Source organism: Phocoena sinus, chromosome 6, assembly GCF_008692025.1.
Source record: "Phocoena sinus isolate mPhoSin1 chromosome 6, mPhoSin1.pri, whole genome shotgun sequence".
Lineage (NCBI taxonomy): Eukaryota > Metazoa > Chordata > Mammalia > Artiodactyla > Phocoenidae > Phocoena > Phocoena sinus.
Genome location: NC_045768.1, coordinates 43215066 through 43231990, shown reverse-complemented (window position 1 = coordinate 43231990; position 16925 = coordinate 43215066). Strand labels below are relative to the sequence as shown.

General features: G+C 38.6%; 1 protein-coding gene and 1 pseudogene across 6 annotated transcripts in view; one reads left to right on the top strand and one right to left on the bottom strand.

The window, feature by feature from the left end:
- The window catches only part of VPS13A (vacuolar protein sorting 13 homolog A), a 236934-nt gene that overhangs the window by 105022 nt on the left and 114987 nt on the right, over nucleotides 1-16925 (top strand). For all 6 annotated transcript variants that reach the window (XR_004350289.1, XR_004350290.1, XM_032634365.1 and 3 more), the window contains exons 32-33: nucleotides 10250-10417; nucleotides 11753-12057. Coding sequence is in view for 4 of the 6 variants with exons in the window: in XM_032634365.1 (XP_032490256.1) it covers nucleotides 10250-10417; nucleotides 11753-12057 (473 nt within the window). In the remaining 2 variants the exon portion in view is untranslated. The remainder of the gene's footprint in view (nucleotides 1-10249; nucleotides 10418-11752; nucleotides 12058-16925) is intronic.
- Nucleotides 3444-4843, bottom strand: LOC116755236 (annotated as a pseudogene).

The window sequence follows — 16925 nt, the reverse complement described above, 5'->3', positions numbered from 1 at the left end:
TGTTTAAAAATTTATCCAGTTGTTAAGCTTGTTAATTCTTGGGGGTAGGTACACCAGTATTTCTAACTGTTTTATACTTTTCTGTCTTTAGTATCAGGCTAATATTGGCTTCATAAAATGAATTTGGAAGTGTTTTCTCATCTGTTTTCTGAAAGATTTATGTAGAATTGGTATATATTATGTCTTCTTAAGTGTTTGATGGAACTCAGCAGTGAAGCTGTGTGGCTTTGAGGTTTTCTGTGGGGAAGAATTTTTAATTACTGTTCCATTTCTTTACTTGATGTAAGTCTAATCAGATTTTCTTGTTCTTCTTGAGTGAGATTTGGTAATGTGGATCTTTTTTGGAATTTTTGCACATATGGTTTTTCTATTCTTACATATTTTTATTAAAAATTGAGATTATAACAAGCTATTATATAAATTGTATATCCTTGCTTTTTTTCCTCCTTACTCTTCATTGTAGTTTTTAACCTTATATGTTTGCATCCTTAAACAATATATTGCCCAGTTTTGTGGTATTTGGAAATATGTTTTATTTTGAAATATAGCATATACACAAAAGCAAGTAATATAATGTAAAGAACAACAGTAAAACAAATACCTTTATACCCAACCCTCAAGTCAAGTAATAGAACATACCCCAGAAGTCACCAGTATGCCCTAATTTGACTTTATTGTACTGTCTCCTTGGAGAGTTAACTATGTCCGGCTTTTTGTATTTTTACCAACTATACATAGTTACCAACTATGTATGAATCCTTATGTAACACGTTGTTTCATCTTGCACTCCCCTTTTTAAAGGAGATCATATTTTATATGTATTTCTTTAGCCTTGCATCTTATCATTCATTTTATTTATATATATATATATATATATATTTTTTTTTTTTTTTTTTTTTTTTTTTTGGTACGCGGGCCTCTCACTGTTGTGGCTTCTCCTGTTGCAGAGCACAGGCTCCGGACGCACAGGCTCAGTGGCCATGGCTCACGGGCCCAGCCGCTCCGCAGCATGTGGGATCCTCCCGGACCGGGGCATGAACCCGTGTCCCCTGCATCGGCAGGTGGACTCTCAACCAGTGCGCCACCAGGGAAGCCCCATTCATTATATTTTTGAGGTGTATCCATGTTGTCGTTTGTAGGTATAGTTCATTCATTTTTATTACCACTGGTTATTTATTCATTGTTCTGTTGATGTATATTTAGTTTCTACTCTTTTGTTTTTATGAGTATTGCTTCTGTAACTAGTCTTGTATCAATACATGTCTTCTGATATGTTCTTGGACATATCTCATGCAAGCATTTTTCAGAGAATCTATTTCTAGTGGCATATGTACTCCCAGGAGCAGTGGAAGAGAGATCTGGTACTTCATTTCAATGCCAGTGCTTGGAATTGTCAGATATTACATTTTTTGAAGATCTGGAGTGTATGATATGGTGTTTTCAGTTTGTATTTTTCTTACCACCCTAATGAAATTGCACATCTTTTCATATACTTAGAGACTATTTATACTTGCTCTTCTATGAGATGCCTATTAGTTTAACTCAGGTGCCAGTAAACTTTTTCTGTGAATAGCCAGATTGTGTTTTAGGCTTTGTGGGCCATGAAGTTTTTGTTGCAACTCTTCAGCCCTGCTCTTGTAGTGTGAAAGCAGTCATTTGTGTAAATGAGTGATTTGGCTGTGTTCCAGTAAAATTTTATTTTATGGATAATAAAATGTAAATTTCATATAATTTGCATATGTCACAAAATATTATTTAGATTTTTTTTTAACTACTTAAAAGTATGTAAACCATTTTTACCTAATCCTGCTGTTTGTAGTTTGCTGACACCTGGTTTAATTTATCAATTTCAGAGGAAGGAATGTTTATTTTTTTCTTTATTGATTTGTAGGAAATCATTTAATATTTTATACATTATTCCTTGCTTAGTTTGTGTTTCAGATAGTTACTCCCAGTTTGGTTATGATGTCTTTTGATGAACAAAAGTTATTACTTTTAATGAAGTTGAATTTATCATTCTTTTCTTTTTTGGTTTGAGAATTTTGTCTTCTAAATCATTCCATCCCCTGAATTCATAAAGTTATTCCCCTATGTGACCTTCTAAAAGTTATATAATTTTGCCTTTCACTGTTAGGTCTATCATCCTACTTGGAATTGATTTTTTCTATATAATTGAGGCTGGGGTCCAATTTCATTTTTCTTTTCGCATTGGGTTGTTTTTTTCCTTGTATCATTTATTTAAATAGCTATCCTTTTCTTACTTGTATATAGTACTATATCTATTAAATATTAAGTGTAGATATATGGATAGATTTATTTCTGGGCTCTCTTTTGTGTTCCATTGGTTTACTTATTCTTGAATCAGTACCAAACATACATATAGTCCTTACCTGGTGCTGGATAGTGTTCTAAATGCTTTATAAATATTAAGTTATTTAATCTTCACAAATGTCATTTAGATCAGAATTTCATTTTCCAATATTATGGATAAAGAAACTGAAGCACATAAAGGTTTTTTTTGAGGTCACATATCTAGTAGAGCTTCATCTAACATCCTGGATGTAATGCATTCAGGCTCTGTAGTTTATGCTCTTAACAACTATTTTATACTGCCTTTCAATTCCAAACTGAATTATTGAGCTTAATTCTTAAGTTTTATAATTCATCTTCCATCTTGTTTGTTTTCTTCAATAATGTCTTGGCTGTTCCTGGACTTTTGCGTTTACATATATAAATATAAATTTTAGAATCTTTCATGGTCTACCAAAGAAAAAATCCCATTGGTATTTCGCCTTTAAAAAGCAAGCAATTCTTTCTTTCTTTCTTTCTTTTTTGGTAAAATAGCTTTATCCTCTGTCAGAACACACTTTGGGGGGAGGAGAGGAGAAGGAGGCAACACAGCCTAGCGCCACAGCTTGTTTAGAAGGGGACATGAGATTTAAAAGCCTCACCCCACTGGCTTGCCCAGCTGAGAAAATGTCATGACCCTAACACCCACTTATAAATATCTCTTGTAATGTTAAAAAAAAAAAAAATTTCCAGGGCCCAGCTGGCTTTACTCCTGCACAGAAAGGGTTAACCTTCAAAATTTGGTATCAGGGTCCCAGGATGGGGCTGGTAAGGTGAGGCAGATTGGGAAAAAGAGGGCCCTGAAAAACAGAGAGCGACAAGCCAGTGTGTAACTGGGGCCTTCCAAAACATCCAAAACAGAGAAGGGGAAGGGTACCTGTCAGAGACAGAAACCAGTGCTGTTCCAGGGGTTGTCTCACTCCTGCCCCCAGTGTCAAATGCTCTGGAGTGACCTGTCCTTTCAGACACCCCTGTGAGGTCCCAATATCAGGATCCATCCTTTCTTCTCAGTCCCAGCCCATTCAACTCACCACCCACCTTTCAAGGTCCTAATAGGGAGCAGCCCCCTCCCCAAGGACGAAACGTGAGGAAAGCTGGAGGTCCTTCCTGGGAGGAGGGTATTCCGGGGGTGGGCCACTTCTGGGGTCCCCCTTCAGTCCCTGACCAGGCGGTAAATGTGGTGCTGGACCCCTCGCTCACTGGTGGAGACCTCGAAGACGTAGGTGGTGCAGAGCAGCAGTTCTTGGGTGTCTCTGTCACCACTGGAGGATGGTGAAGTTCTCCAGGACACTGTTCATCATATAGCGCTCAGGTAGCTGCCAAAGCTTGTGCAGGAAATTCACCAGGTACTCGCACATGGGTGAGCGCAGCAGGCAGTACATGAACCTCCCGTCCTCCACCTGGGCATGCTCCGTCCCCACCTTCTCCACCACCTGCTTGCCAAAGAAGCAGACCTTCTTCTTTGGAACAGGAAGAACAGGTGAGGGTCATGTGCTCCAGGCTCTCTTACTGGCTGCTCACTAGATAGAAGCCACCACTGCTGCTGCCGGCCCCCACCTCCACCACTCGGCCCCCAGGTCAGGTCCTCCCAACACTTGACCAGGAAGAAGGCGTGGGGGGCCCACAGTCATACAGCTCCTGCAGACCGCCCTTTTTCTTAGGGAATTTGTCATAGATCTGCCGGACGTCCACAATCCCGAAGGGGGGAGTTTTGGGGCTGGGGTAGTGCTGGCTGCTGTGTACAACCAGGTGCCTCTGGTAAGAGTCAGCTGCATCCAGAGGTTCCACAAAGGCCGAGAACTCCACCAGCTGCAACCGAGCAGTGCCCAGAGCCCGAGCCTGCCAGGCTGGGGCTGATGGGGCAGGTGGAGGCAAAGCAGGAGGTGAGAGGGCTTGGGGGTCTTGTACCCTGGGAGGTCAGGAGGAGTCAGTGACAAGGAGAACAGTGTCTGCGAGAATGGCTTCACATCTGGAACATTCCAGGGGGCCCAAAACCCCCCAACCAAAACTGGAAAAACTCTGGGGCCTGAGGACCGGTAGGACCAAGTTTGGCCTTCAGGGAAGGTGCTGAGATGAGCTGGGCCGAGGACATGGTGGCCATTGTCTGGAAAGCTTTGTCCTTGAAAACCTGGTCCTTGAGCTTGGACTGGATTTCCCTCGATTTCCTTCAGGCCAAAACCTGGATATGACTAGAGATCTGTTTGCAAGTTTGAGTCTTCCTCGTTCTCAGCTTGATGTAGCGGGCAATCAGTTCATTCCGACCATATATCTTGCCTTCATCAGACAGGATGATTTTCCACCAGCCACAGGGTAGGTAGATGGCCAAGGCCTCCTGGAAGCTCTGTTCGATGTCTGGACTCCATACACCCTCTGTGCCTGGGCCCCTGTCTCCCCCCACCCCCTCACTGCTGCCAGTGCCCTCCTCGTTTCCTTCCTCACTTCCTGTCCAGCCGCTGCCATCGTCCAGAGGGGCCCCAGCCTGCAGTTCCCCCATGTGGGCCTCCCGGCCTGGGGCTGGGCACAATTATTTCTTTTTTTAAAACATCTTTATTGGAGTATAATTGCTTTACAACGGTGTGTTAGTTTCTGCTTTATAACAAAGTGAATCAGCTATACATATACATAAATCCCCATATCTCCTCCCTTTTGCATCTCCCTCCCACCCTCCTTATTCCACCCCTCTAGGTGGTCACAGAGCACCGAGCTGATCTCCCTGTGCTATGCAGCTGCTTCCCAATAGCTATCTATTTGACATATGGTAGTGTATATATGTCCATGCCACTCTCTCACTTCGTCCCAGCTTACCCTTCCCCTCCCCGTGTCCTCAAGTCCATTCTCTACATCTGAGTCTTTATTCCTGTCCTGCCCCTACGTTCTTCAGAACCATTTTTTTTTTAGATTCCATATATATGTGTTAGCATATGGTATTTGTTTTTCTCTTTCTGACTTACTTTACTCTGTATGACAGACTCTAGGTCCATCCACCTCACTACAAATAACTCAGTTTCATTTCTTTTTATGGCTGCATAATATTCCATTGTATATATGTGCCACATCTTCTTTATCCATTCATCTGTCGATGGACACTTAGGTTGCTTCCAAGTCCTGGCTATTGTAAATAAAGCTGCAGTGAACATTGTGGTACATGACTTCTTTTGAATTATGGTATTCTCAGGGTATATGTCCAGTAGTGGGATTGCTGGGTGGTATGGTAGTTCTATTTTAAGTTTTTTAAGGAACCTCCATACTGTCCTCCATAGTGGCTGTATCAATTTACATTCCCACCAACAGTGCAGGAAGGTTCCCTTTTCTCCACACCCTCTCCAGCATTTCTTGTTTGTAGATTTTTTGATGATGGCCGTTCTGACCGGTGGCACAGTTATTTCTTAATGTTATCAACCATACAGTGAGTTCTCATATTTCCTTGAGTGTCTCATAATTTTTTTCCTTTAGTTTGTTTAGATCAGATCCAGAGGAGGTCCATACATTGCGTTTTGATTAATATGCCTCTCAAGTCTGTTTTAATCTATAATTTTCTGTCTTTCTCTCCCTTGACATTTGTTGCTATCCTATTTGTTTTGTAGAATTTTCCATCAGCTTGTGCTGATTGTGTTCTCATGATATTTAACATGTTCCTCTATTCCCTGTATTTCCTGTAAATTGATAGTTAAATCTCATTCAGTGAGATTCAGGGTTATTTTTGGTTTTTTTTACAGGGGCTGGGGAGGGCAAGAATACTTCATAGTTGGTGTTGTGTATTTTCAAAGGATGCACAGTGTCTAGCTGTCGTTTTTGTAATGTTAAAAACCATTATTTCATTAAGGATTGCAAAATGATAATATTCTGATTCAAACATTTCTTCTTTATTAAATGGGAGTTTTCACCAGTCTTTATGCTGACATCTTCAAAATTTTGGCTACTTAAAAGTTTATTCCCTGGTAGATTCTGTAGGCAGGGCTCATAGTCATAAGAGTAGTACTCCATGAGTGTCTGTATGTTGCATTACATTTATATTTACAGAGTACTTTGGCTGGATTTTGATTCTTTAGCTTGCATTTTTTTTTCTAGATGATCTTAAACACGTTATTCTGTGTCTTCTGGCCTAGTGTTCAGTCACATTGCTGCTTATGATTCTGATGACAGTTTCACTTTCTTTCTCCTAGAAGGACTTTGTAATTTTGCCTAGATATTCAGAGCTGATTGGAAGCTTTGTGTGGGCAGGAGTTGGGACAGGTGGACATCACGGTAGATGGTCAGTCAGTAATGTAGTGATTTGATGGCCTCAAAACTTGAGTATCTAAAGTTTGTTTTTTTTTTCCCCTCTCTCAGGCCAGTCATTTTCCTTTTAGAAAAGTACTATAAGTATAGGCCTGACAGTCTAGATTCAGGGAGCCAGTTGGTTGAAGAATGTGGGGACCTTACATTTCAATTTACAGATTTTTACTTAAAATACCCATTTTTTCAGTATGGTGTTTTATTTACCCCTTATCTGCACCTGTTGTCTCCTAGGCCACAACCTCTGTGCACTAAACACTGCCTTATGAAAATTTCTTCTCTTCTGTTGGGCTCAAGGGGGATAGTCACAAGTCACTCATGTGACTTATGGAAGATATTGTTTTTTATTGATTAATAGTATCAGGGATATTACAGTCTACCTTCCATTGATATTTTACTGCTTTATGTAGTATCGCATATCTTAACAGTGCTATACTGTCAATTCCTACTTCTTGCCTATTACAGTATTATTGTAATGTATTTTACTTTTGTGTATGCTGAAAGCCCACAATGTATACCTACCAATCGGGGTTTAGCCAGTTTTCTTTAGAGCAATTAATTTTTTATAAGAGATGTATTTACCTTTATTCTAACTATTTCTGGAACTCATTTCTTCATGTACCTTCAAAATTCTGTTATTTGTATTTCTACTCGAAGAACTTAATCATTTCTTATAATGCAGGTCTGCAGGTTACGAATTATTTCATCTTTTGGCAGGAAGGAGGCATCAGAACTGGAAAAAAAAAAAGGCTTTTATTTCACCTTCATTTTCTGAGTGATATTTTTGCTAGGTGTACATAATTTCTCATCTTTATCTGACTGCCTTGAGAATTTGTGTATGGTATGCTAGGTATATGAAAGTATATTTTCATATTTGTCCTGTTCAGAGTTTTCTGGATCTGTCTCAATATTTTTTATACCTTTTCAAATAGTTCTGCTTCCACCTCTCTCGCTTCCTCACCTCCTCTTCCTCCTCTGCCTCCTCCTATTCTTCTTCCTCTTGGGTTCCAAAAATTCTTATTAGATTCCTGTTAGATATTGTCCCATAACCTTTGGATCCTCTGTTCAACTCTTCCCATTCTTTTCTCATTATGTTTCGCTTGTGTAATTTCTTTTGACCTATTTTTAAGTTCACTGATTTTGTCCTTGGCTCCATTGAATATGCTAATAAACCCATTGAAAGTATTCTTCATCTATTACCATGTTTTTTTAATCTTTAATATTTCCCTTTGAGTCTTTTTTCTGTTTTCCATTTCTCTGCTCATATTCTTCAGTCTGTTCATTCATATTTTCCACTAGAAGCACTTACCTTAGTAATCATAATAATTCATAATCCACCGGCTGAAAGTTCCAACATCTATGTTATAAGCAAGTCTGATTCTGTTGATTGCTTTGTCATTTATTTTCTTCTTGCTTTTTGGGTTGTTTCGTCACTAATGATTGACGGTCAGACATCCTATGTAGGATAATAGAGACAGAAGTGAATAGTATTTATGTCTGAAAGTGAGTGTGCCTCCTATTTCTGCTAGTCTATTAACATGGGGGATTGAATCCAGTTAATGGAGAGCTGAACTGGGTTTGAGTTTTCTTGTTTAATATGATTCCCTTCAGTATACCACTGCTTCACATCCCTTCAGCTATGTGGGGGATTTTTTGTTGGAGTGCTGCTTCATACTGTGCTGTTGACTTTTCCTCTACTCTTGTACCTCAGAAAGTTCTCTTTCCATACTCTTGGCTCTTTCCTTGATGTTTAGAGTCTACTGCTGCTTTTTCGTAGAGCTTGCCATCTTGATGGTATTTGGGGGTGGCGGTAGAGTGGGAAAATGTTTTAGGTAGGCTTGTCAGTTGTCCTAGTTCAGGTTCAGTCTAGCCAGATCTGTTTCTCCAGGTCTCAGAAATGGGGCATTCTTGGTGATCCTGTCCATCCCTCCCATGGCATTTGACTCAGATCTTTGGTAGCTCCTGTATGGGAGAGTATGCCTTCCTGCTCCAGTAGAAGGTGCTCTATAATGGGTCCCAGGACGGTTTCTTCCCCCGAGTGTAGAGGGAGTTTTATCTTTTCCTCTAGGGTATGGTATCTTCACCTGTGCTCTGAGGGCAACAAGGTTACTGCCTGTCTGCTAATTTCTTAAGGCTTCTTTTCTAAGAGAATAATCCTGATGGAACTTTGGGCCTTTTCTAGAGTGGAGGCTTCTCCTCTCTTTGAGGGTTGTACCAAGGAAAGCTTCCTCTGGTATTCCACTCTGGCCCCAGTCCCTCAGGAGTTCCCAGCAGAAAGCACACAGTGAAGTGCTTGCAACTAAGTGTGAGCTCCTCTTGTGTCTGTTGACTCCCAGGGATTCTGTATATCACATTATAAGTTCATAGTCAACCTTTACCATTTTATCTGACTTCTTACTTAGCTTGTATGGTATCTGACAGCTCTTTTCTTCTGCCCCTTACCACAGGTGAGCTGGTGCTTAAGGTTCTCTCTTGAAGGTACCTTTTTTCTTTAGAATTTAGGCTGCTTAGTTGGCTTGTGACCTCAGATTTCTAATGGTTTTAAGAAAAGTTATGATTTTGTAGTTTATCTGTTTTTGTTTTTCTTGTTCTTAAGGTTTGGAGTAACTGTCTCTCCAGCATTCTACATCCTAGGCAGAAGCAGAATTCCTATAGACTTCTGTTTAGTCTCATCTTACACCTCAACCTTCAGACAACTATCCTTGATTCCTGAGGTTTTTTTGTTCCATGGTTGGAATTCATTTACTTCTTGATGATTCTTCAGCCCCTCTGCCTTACTTCTAGCATCTAGAGGGTCAAGAAAGCTATAAACTAAGTTAGTGAGTGCTCTGTTTATCTTTCAGAATATTTTTGACATTTCACATCTGCTAATATCTCCACCATTTTTAACTGGTATTGCAGAGCTTGAGACATTATACTGCTGTAGGTAATTCTTGTTTGGCAATTGAGATGACTCTTGACAAACTAGTAAGGAACAGAAGTATAGTGATAGGAGAAAACTCCTTGGAAGGATCTGGATAATTATTCACATATCTCAAATGAAGAAAATAGATTATATTAAGTTTTGACAGTGACTGAAAAATACCTTTATATGGCAGTTCTCAGTACACATGTATACACACTAAATGAAAATGTGTATTCTGATTTTTTTTCTGTTTTTTCCATTTAAAAAAGTCTTGTGCCAGACCTAGTAAATTGATTTCATGGCCCATAAAGGGAGTTGCCACTACTGATTTGAAAAAACTTGCAGTGTAGATTCTAATAAAGAAGTTAGGGGCTTCCCTGGTGGCGCAGTGGTTGAAAGTCCGCCTGCCGATGCAGGGGACACGGGTTCGTGCCCCGGTCCGGGAAGATCCCACATGCCGCGGAGTGGCTGGGCCCGTGAGCCATGGCCGCTGAGCCTGCGCGTCCAGAGCCTGTGCTCCGCAACAGGAGAGGCCACAACAGTGAGAGGCCCGCGTACCGCAAAAAAAAAAAAGTTAGAATTGTTGTCATATTTGTACTTGTCTTGACTACTTATAAGATTTTCCAGATATGTGTGTATATCTTGCGTTTGCTTTATTTTTGTACTGAAGACATATCATTTCGAAAGTGGATTTTGACAATTAAATTTTCTCTCATTAAGGCTGTTTATATTACTGGAAAAGAAGTTTTCAGCTTCAGAATCGTTTCTTATATGGGTGCAACTGCTGGTTCTGCGTACACAGACATGAATGTGTTTGACAGTCAAGTTAATTTAACTGTTGGTTGCATTGAAGTAGTTCTTGTCACAAAATTTCTGTATTCTGTATTGGTAAGTATGTTAATCGGTTTTTTATTTATTCTTTCCTACTAGTTGGAAAGTGTTTGCTGTGCATCAAGCATAGATGAAGCATTCCTTACTTGATTTTTTTTTGTCCTGATTTTTCAAGATATTCTGGGTACCATATATCATGACTGAAATGTATAGTATACTGTTTATATAACATCATTTTCACATGGGAATGTTCTAGCTAATGAAATATGTATTTTATAAACATATTAAATATATGTATATTATATATCATATATGTTATCTATATTAATTGAATTCTTTATACATTATTAGTTTGAGTGTTTTACCTGACTTCCAGCTCTAACTAAAAGTGCTAAATATATAATTGAAGTTTGTTTTGGTCATTAAGAAAATTATGTTTTCTATTGCATTCTAGTTCTGTGAATATTTGGGGCTTTGAGGGATTTAGATTTAATCCCTATATGACACTTCCCTGAGGTATTTAAGTTCTGTTTCTGCCTTTTATAGTTTTGTGTTTTTTTTTCCCTTGCTGTCAGCTGATGTTTTTTCCTGTGTCATACCTGTCTCTATGACTTCACTATTCATTCTTTTAACTAAATTGTGGTATATAAACTAAATAATCAGTTGATTCTAAATAAATAATGTTGCTGTTTTTGTGATCTTTTTAACTGAGGTTATCATACAGTTTTTCCTATAGCCATAAAAACCTTTTTGTACATAAAAAGTAAAAATGAAAAAGTATTCTTGTTTAATTTTTTCTAATTTCTTTTTATAATTCAGAAGCATTATATCACTGAGCCCCTTTGTGATAGCCTTATACTAAAAAATTATTGAAAATAATTAAAACATGAAATTAATTAAACATGAAAATTAAGTATAATTCTGGGTGTATTTTACATCATTTAGTATTTTCCCCACATTTCAGGAATCAGAAAACTTTAGAGTTCTTGACAGACATATTTTTATTACTGTTTTATCTTAAAAACATAAATAAGCTCTCTGTCCATTGTGGTTGTGTAGGGAAATACAGTGTGATTGTTGAGCCATTAAGGAAAGTGAGATAAAAAGGGAAATAGATGCCAGTGAAACATTGGAGCATCCACATGTTGCTTTAGTCCAGGGACTAGATTTTTACTGTTTTACTGTGTTTTTGTATCTGTATCTTTGTGTTTCTCAACCTTTATTGCAGAAAATTACGGTTTAATATAGACAAGTCAGACTTTGAATAAATAATGCTTAGTTGTTCCAAGAGAAAATTTTTCTTATGGAGGTAAAATCGGAAATATCAATATACATTTAATAGTTTTATTCATTAATGGTAGCCTTAAGAATATAATTCTGTTTTCTTTATAGGCTTTTATAGATAATTTTCAAGCAGCTAAACAAGCCTTGGCAGAGGCAACTGTTCAGGCAGCAGAAATGGCTGCTACTGGTGTAAAAGAACTGGCACAAAGGAGTTCTAGAATGGCATTGGATGTTGACATCAAAGCCCCAGTTGTGGTTATCCCACAGTCTCCAGTTTCTGAAAATGTTTTTGTTGCTGATTTTGGACTAATTACAATGAAAAATACATTCCATGTGATAACAGAGAGTCAGATCAACCCCCCACCCATTATTGATTTGATAACGATAAAGCTGAGTGAAATGCGACTATACAGGTAAGCTTTTCACAAATATACTTATGTAGAATGCAATCTTTTTCTAACTTTTTACATTAAAGGCTTTGGTATCTTGAGTTTTCTGTTTAGAGTGGAACTTAATTTTATTATAACTGTACTTAATTTTGTGATTTCCTCTTCCCCAAGTATTTTTTGGTAAGATCAATTATAGTCTTCTAGTTTTTAAAAACCTAGGAAGTATTGGGAAATTCCTCATTAGGTAATTAGGAATGCTGTAAAATTTGTTATCTGAGGAAGAATATTTGTACTTATTTGCAGTTCTTTATAAATTATAAGGTTATGGAAGAAATGGGAGAATTTCTAATATATTTATTCACTCAGCAAACACAGCAGTACCCGAAGTACTCTATCACCTTTGTGCTGTGGATCTGATACGCTAATTAAAGACACACACAACACACACACACACACACACACACACACACACACACACACACACACACACAGTAGAGTACAATCTTATATATTCACTCTGCATAGGATTAGGAATTAGGGGAATAAGTGAATATCCAGATAGTTTCCAGAACTTTTACTGTGCTGTTTCTAATCATCTATTCTAGATTTAATGCCCTTTTCCTCTTACAACTTGGATTCATCACTACTTAAACTTGCTCTTTTCTTTCTTTCTGTAATTTTTTTCTTTGATCTCATTCTATTTATTTTTTTCCTTTTTATTTTTGCTGCTTCTCTGGCTTCTGGCAGGTCTGTCTCCCTCCTGCCATTCTTTCCATCAACTGAATATTTTAAAAACAGCTTTATTGAGATATAATTAGTATATAATAAATTGCATACTTTTAAAATATACAGTTTGATAAGTTTGATACGTATACACTTACGATAGTTTGAGTACAACTGTGTTAATTCTTCCTTAAATATTTTGTAGAATTCACCAGTGAAGCCACGGGGGCTGGTATTTGCTTGTGGGAGATTTTTAACTACAATTTCCATTTCTTTTGTAAACTTGGGACTATTCAAATTAATTATTTTTGAGTGATTGTTAATTTTTTTCAAGAAATGTGTCTATTTCACCTACATTGTAGAGTTTTATGACATAAAGTTCAAAATACTCTCTTCTTACTCATTAGTATCTATATTGATGTTACCTCCCCCATTCTTGATATTTATAATTTATAACCTTAATCAGCCTGGCTAGAGGTTAATCGGTTTTATTGATCTTTTTTTTTTTCCTATGGGATAACTGGGTATCCATTATTTTTTTCCCTTCCAGTTTTATTGAGATATAATTGACATACAGCACTGTATAAGTTTAAGCTGTAAACATAATGATTTGACTTACCTACATCATGAAATGATTACCACATAAGTTTAGTAAACATCCATCATCTTCTATAGATACAGAATTAAAAGAATAGAAAAAGAATTTTTTTTGTGAGGAGAACTCTTAGGATTTACTCAGTTAACAATTTCCATATGTAACATACAAGAGTATTAATTATATTTATCATGTTGCACATTATATCCCTAGTACTTAGGTATCTTATAACTGGTAGTTTATACCTTTTGACTACGTTCATCCAGTTCGCCCTCCTCCTACCCCTTGCCTCTGGTAACCACACATCTTATTGCTTTTTCTATGAGTTGGTTTGTTTTGAAGCATAACTGACCTACAGAACTATGTTAGTTCCTGTATCATAACATAGTGATTCAGTATTTCTGTACATTTCAAAATGATCACCATGGTAAATCTCTACCATACAAAGATATTACATAGTTACTGACTGTATTCTCCACACTGTACATTTCATAGCCACGACTCATTTATTTTGTAACTGAAAGTTTGTACCTCTTAATCTCTCACACTTATTTCTCTCCTCCCCCCACCCCTCTCCCCTATGGCAAGCACCTGTTTGTTCTCTGTATCTATGACTGGTTTCTCTTTTGTCAACGTTTCTTATTTGTTTTGTTATTTAAATTCCATATATAAGTGAAATCATACAGTATTTATCTTTCTCTGTCTGATTTATTTCACTTAACATAATATCCTCTAGGCCCATCCATATTGTCACAAATGGCAGGATTTCATTCTTTTTTTGTGGCTGAGTAATATTTCATTGTGTGTGTGTGTGTGTGTGTGTGTGTGTATACACGCACATACATACATATACACACGCACCACATCTTATTTATCCATTCAGCCACTGATGAACACTCAGATTGTTTCCATATCTTGGCTACTGTAAATAATGCTGCAATGAACTTACGGGTATGTGTATCTTTTCAAATTAGTGTTTTCATTTTCTTTGAATAAATACTCAGGAATGGGATTCCTGGGCGGGGCCAGTTCCTGACAAAGCTGGCTGCGGTATTCAGGGTGTCCCAGAGTTAGTGTCATCCCTGAGGTGGGCAGGGCCAGATATTGGGGTGGTTGAGAGTCTCAAGGTGTCCCAGAGCTGGTGTTGGGCCACTGGTGGGCAGGGCTGGGGCCCAGTGGTCCCATGGCTGGTGTCTGCCCACTGCGGGAGTAAGGTCATGTCCTCGGAGGGGGAGCGTGCCGGCCTGCTGATGGTCAGAGCTGGGCCCTGTGGTCTCTTGCTGTAGAGCTTGGTGGTCCCAGAGCTGGTGTCAGCCTACAGGTGGCAGGGCTGGGTCCTGGGGAGGCCAGGAGCTCAGGGGGTCCTATGGGAGTTGGTCTGCTGGTGGGTGGAGCTGTGTCAATGCTCAGCTAGCTACTTGTTGTGGGATGTCCCAGGACTGGTGCCTATTGACTGGTGAGCTGGGACGGGTCCCAGTGTTAATGAGCTAGAGGGAGGATTCCAAAATGTTGCTTGCCTGCAGCATTGTCCTCATGGTTGAATGAGCATCCAGAAGTGGCTTCTGCCAGCGTCTGTGTCCCCAGCGTGAGTACCAGAAGCTTCCTGCTTCTTTGGGAGGCTCTCTAATATCAGCAAGTGGGTCTGACCCAGGCTCCTTTTAAATTACTGCTTCTTCCCTTGGTCTCAGAACATGTGAGATTTTGTGTGCACTCTCTAAGAGTAGAGTCTGTTTCCTACTGCCCTTTGACTCTCTCAAAAGTATGCCCCACTGGTCTTCAAAGCCAGTCATTCTGGGAACTCTAGGCTGGGCAGCCTGATGAGGAGGGTTGTACCCCTCGTTCCTTGGGGAGAACTTCTGCAATTATAATTATCCTCCCATCTGTGGCCTGGGGGTATGGTTCTTTACTATACCGTGTCTACACTCCTCCTACTTGTGTTGTTGTGGTTCCTTCTTTATATCTTTAGTTTTTAAATAGCTTCTTCTCTGCTGGTCTTAGGTCATCCTCATTGATAGTTACTCTGTAAATATTTGTAATTTTGGTGTGCTCCTGAGAGGAGGTGATCTTAGAGTCTTCCTATTCCTCTATCTTGGCCGTTCCCTGGTTATCCATTCTTGACAGTTCAGTTTTATTGCTCTTAAAGCACCAGCTTTGGGTTTTTCTCTTCTTTTTCTGTTTTCTTTTTCATTGATATCTACTTTGATATTCATTATTCCTTCTGCTTACTTTGGGTTTAATTTTGCTCTTTTTCTAAGTTTCTTTAGGTGGTGGCTCAGATGATTGATTTGAATATTTCTTTTCTAGTATAGGCATTTAGTACTACAATTTTGGAGTCCTTCTCTGTAGCTCTGTCCTCTCTGGAATTTTACCATATGAACTCTAGCTGCCTTGGTTTCCCTGGACTCTCAGGTCTGTCTTCATAACTCATGGACTTTACTGGTTATTTCTTGGCTTATCCATCTCTCCGCTTTTCCATGACCTTTAAATTATCTCAAAACAATTGAAGTTGGAGCATTACGGCTTATCTTGTTTTTTCTTGTCTCAGTAATCAGTGCCCATTGCCTAATGTCCTGTATCTTGAAAAACATTTTTTAACATATCTTGCATGTGTGTCTTTATGAGGGGAGGGAGGAATTGTTTCAGGCAGGAGAGTAAATCTAGTTCATGATATTTCATCTTAGATGGAAGGAGAAATTTCCATCAATTGAATATTTGAGTATTTATTAAGCATGTAATGTATCCCAGGCACTGTGCTAGGAACGTGAAGTATCGTAGTGAGCAGTCTTTACAAGGGATGAATAAATAGTACCTCCCTCATTAGATTGTTGAGATAGGTACTATTTAATGAATTTTATGAGCTGATGCATAAAAACAGGATCACGTTTAGATTTTGGAAGGGTTGTAGAAAATAGGTCAAAAGGAGACAAAACTGGAAGTTGAAAGAATGGTTTGCTAACTGCTGGAGTAATTCACATAAGAATTAGATGTGACTCAGTCTAGGATAAGGAAGTGAGGTAGTAGAGGACTAACCAGGTGTGACAAATTTGAGAAGTAGAATTAAAGGTAACTGATTATTAAAGGGGTGTCAGGGTTAAAAGAGAGTAGTTAAAATAGACTCCAGCTTGCAGGTTTGTAAAATTCAGCATTTGGTAATAATGCAGTTCAGCGAGATATGACAGAGCAATGCAGAAAAAAAGTAGAGTGGAGATGTTAACAAGTTCTCTTATGGGCAAAGTAACTTGAAAATGGTTACATGACTTTTATATGAAGATATCTAGAACCGGATCTGGAAAGCACCTAGATATAGTGTCTGGATATTGGAAAGTGTTTGAATTTCTAGATTTGGGAGTGTTTAATAATATTTAACTAGTTATAGAAGCCATCAAAGTGAATAAGGTCACACAGAGAATTTGTAGAGTGGGACATGTGGGGCAGAATGCTGAGGAATGTCCATACTTAAGGAATGGCAGATGAAAATCCCTCAAAAGAGGTTAAGATGGAGCAAGCAAAACGATGGAAAGGGAACCAGGAGAATGTATTGAAGTAGCGTTGAGGATCATGTTGATGTTGATAA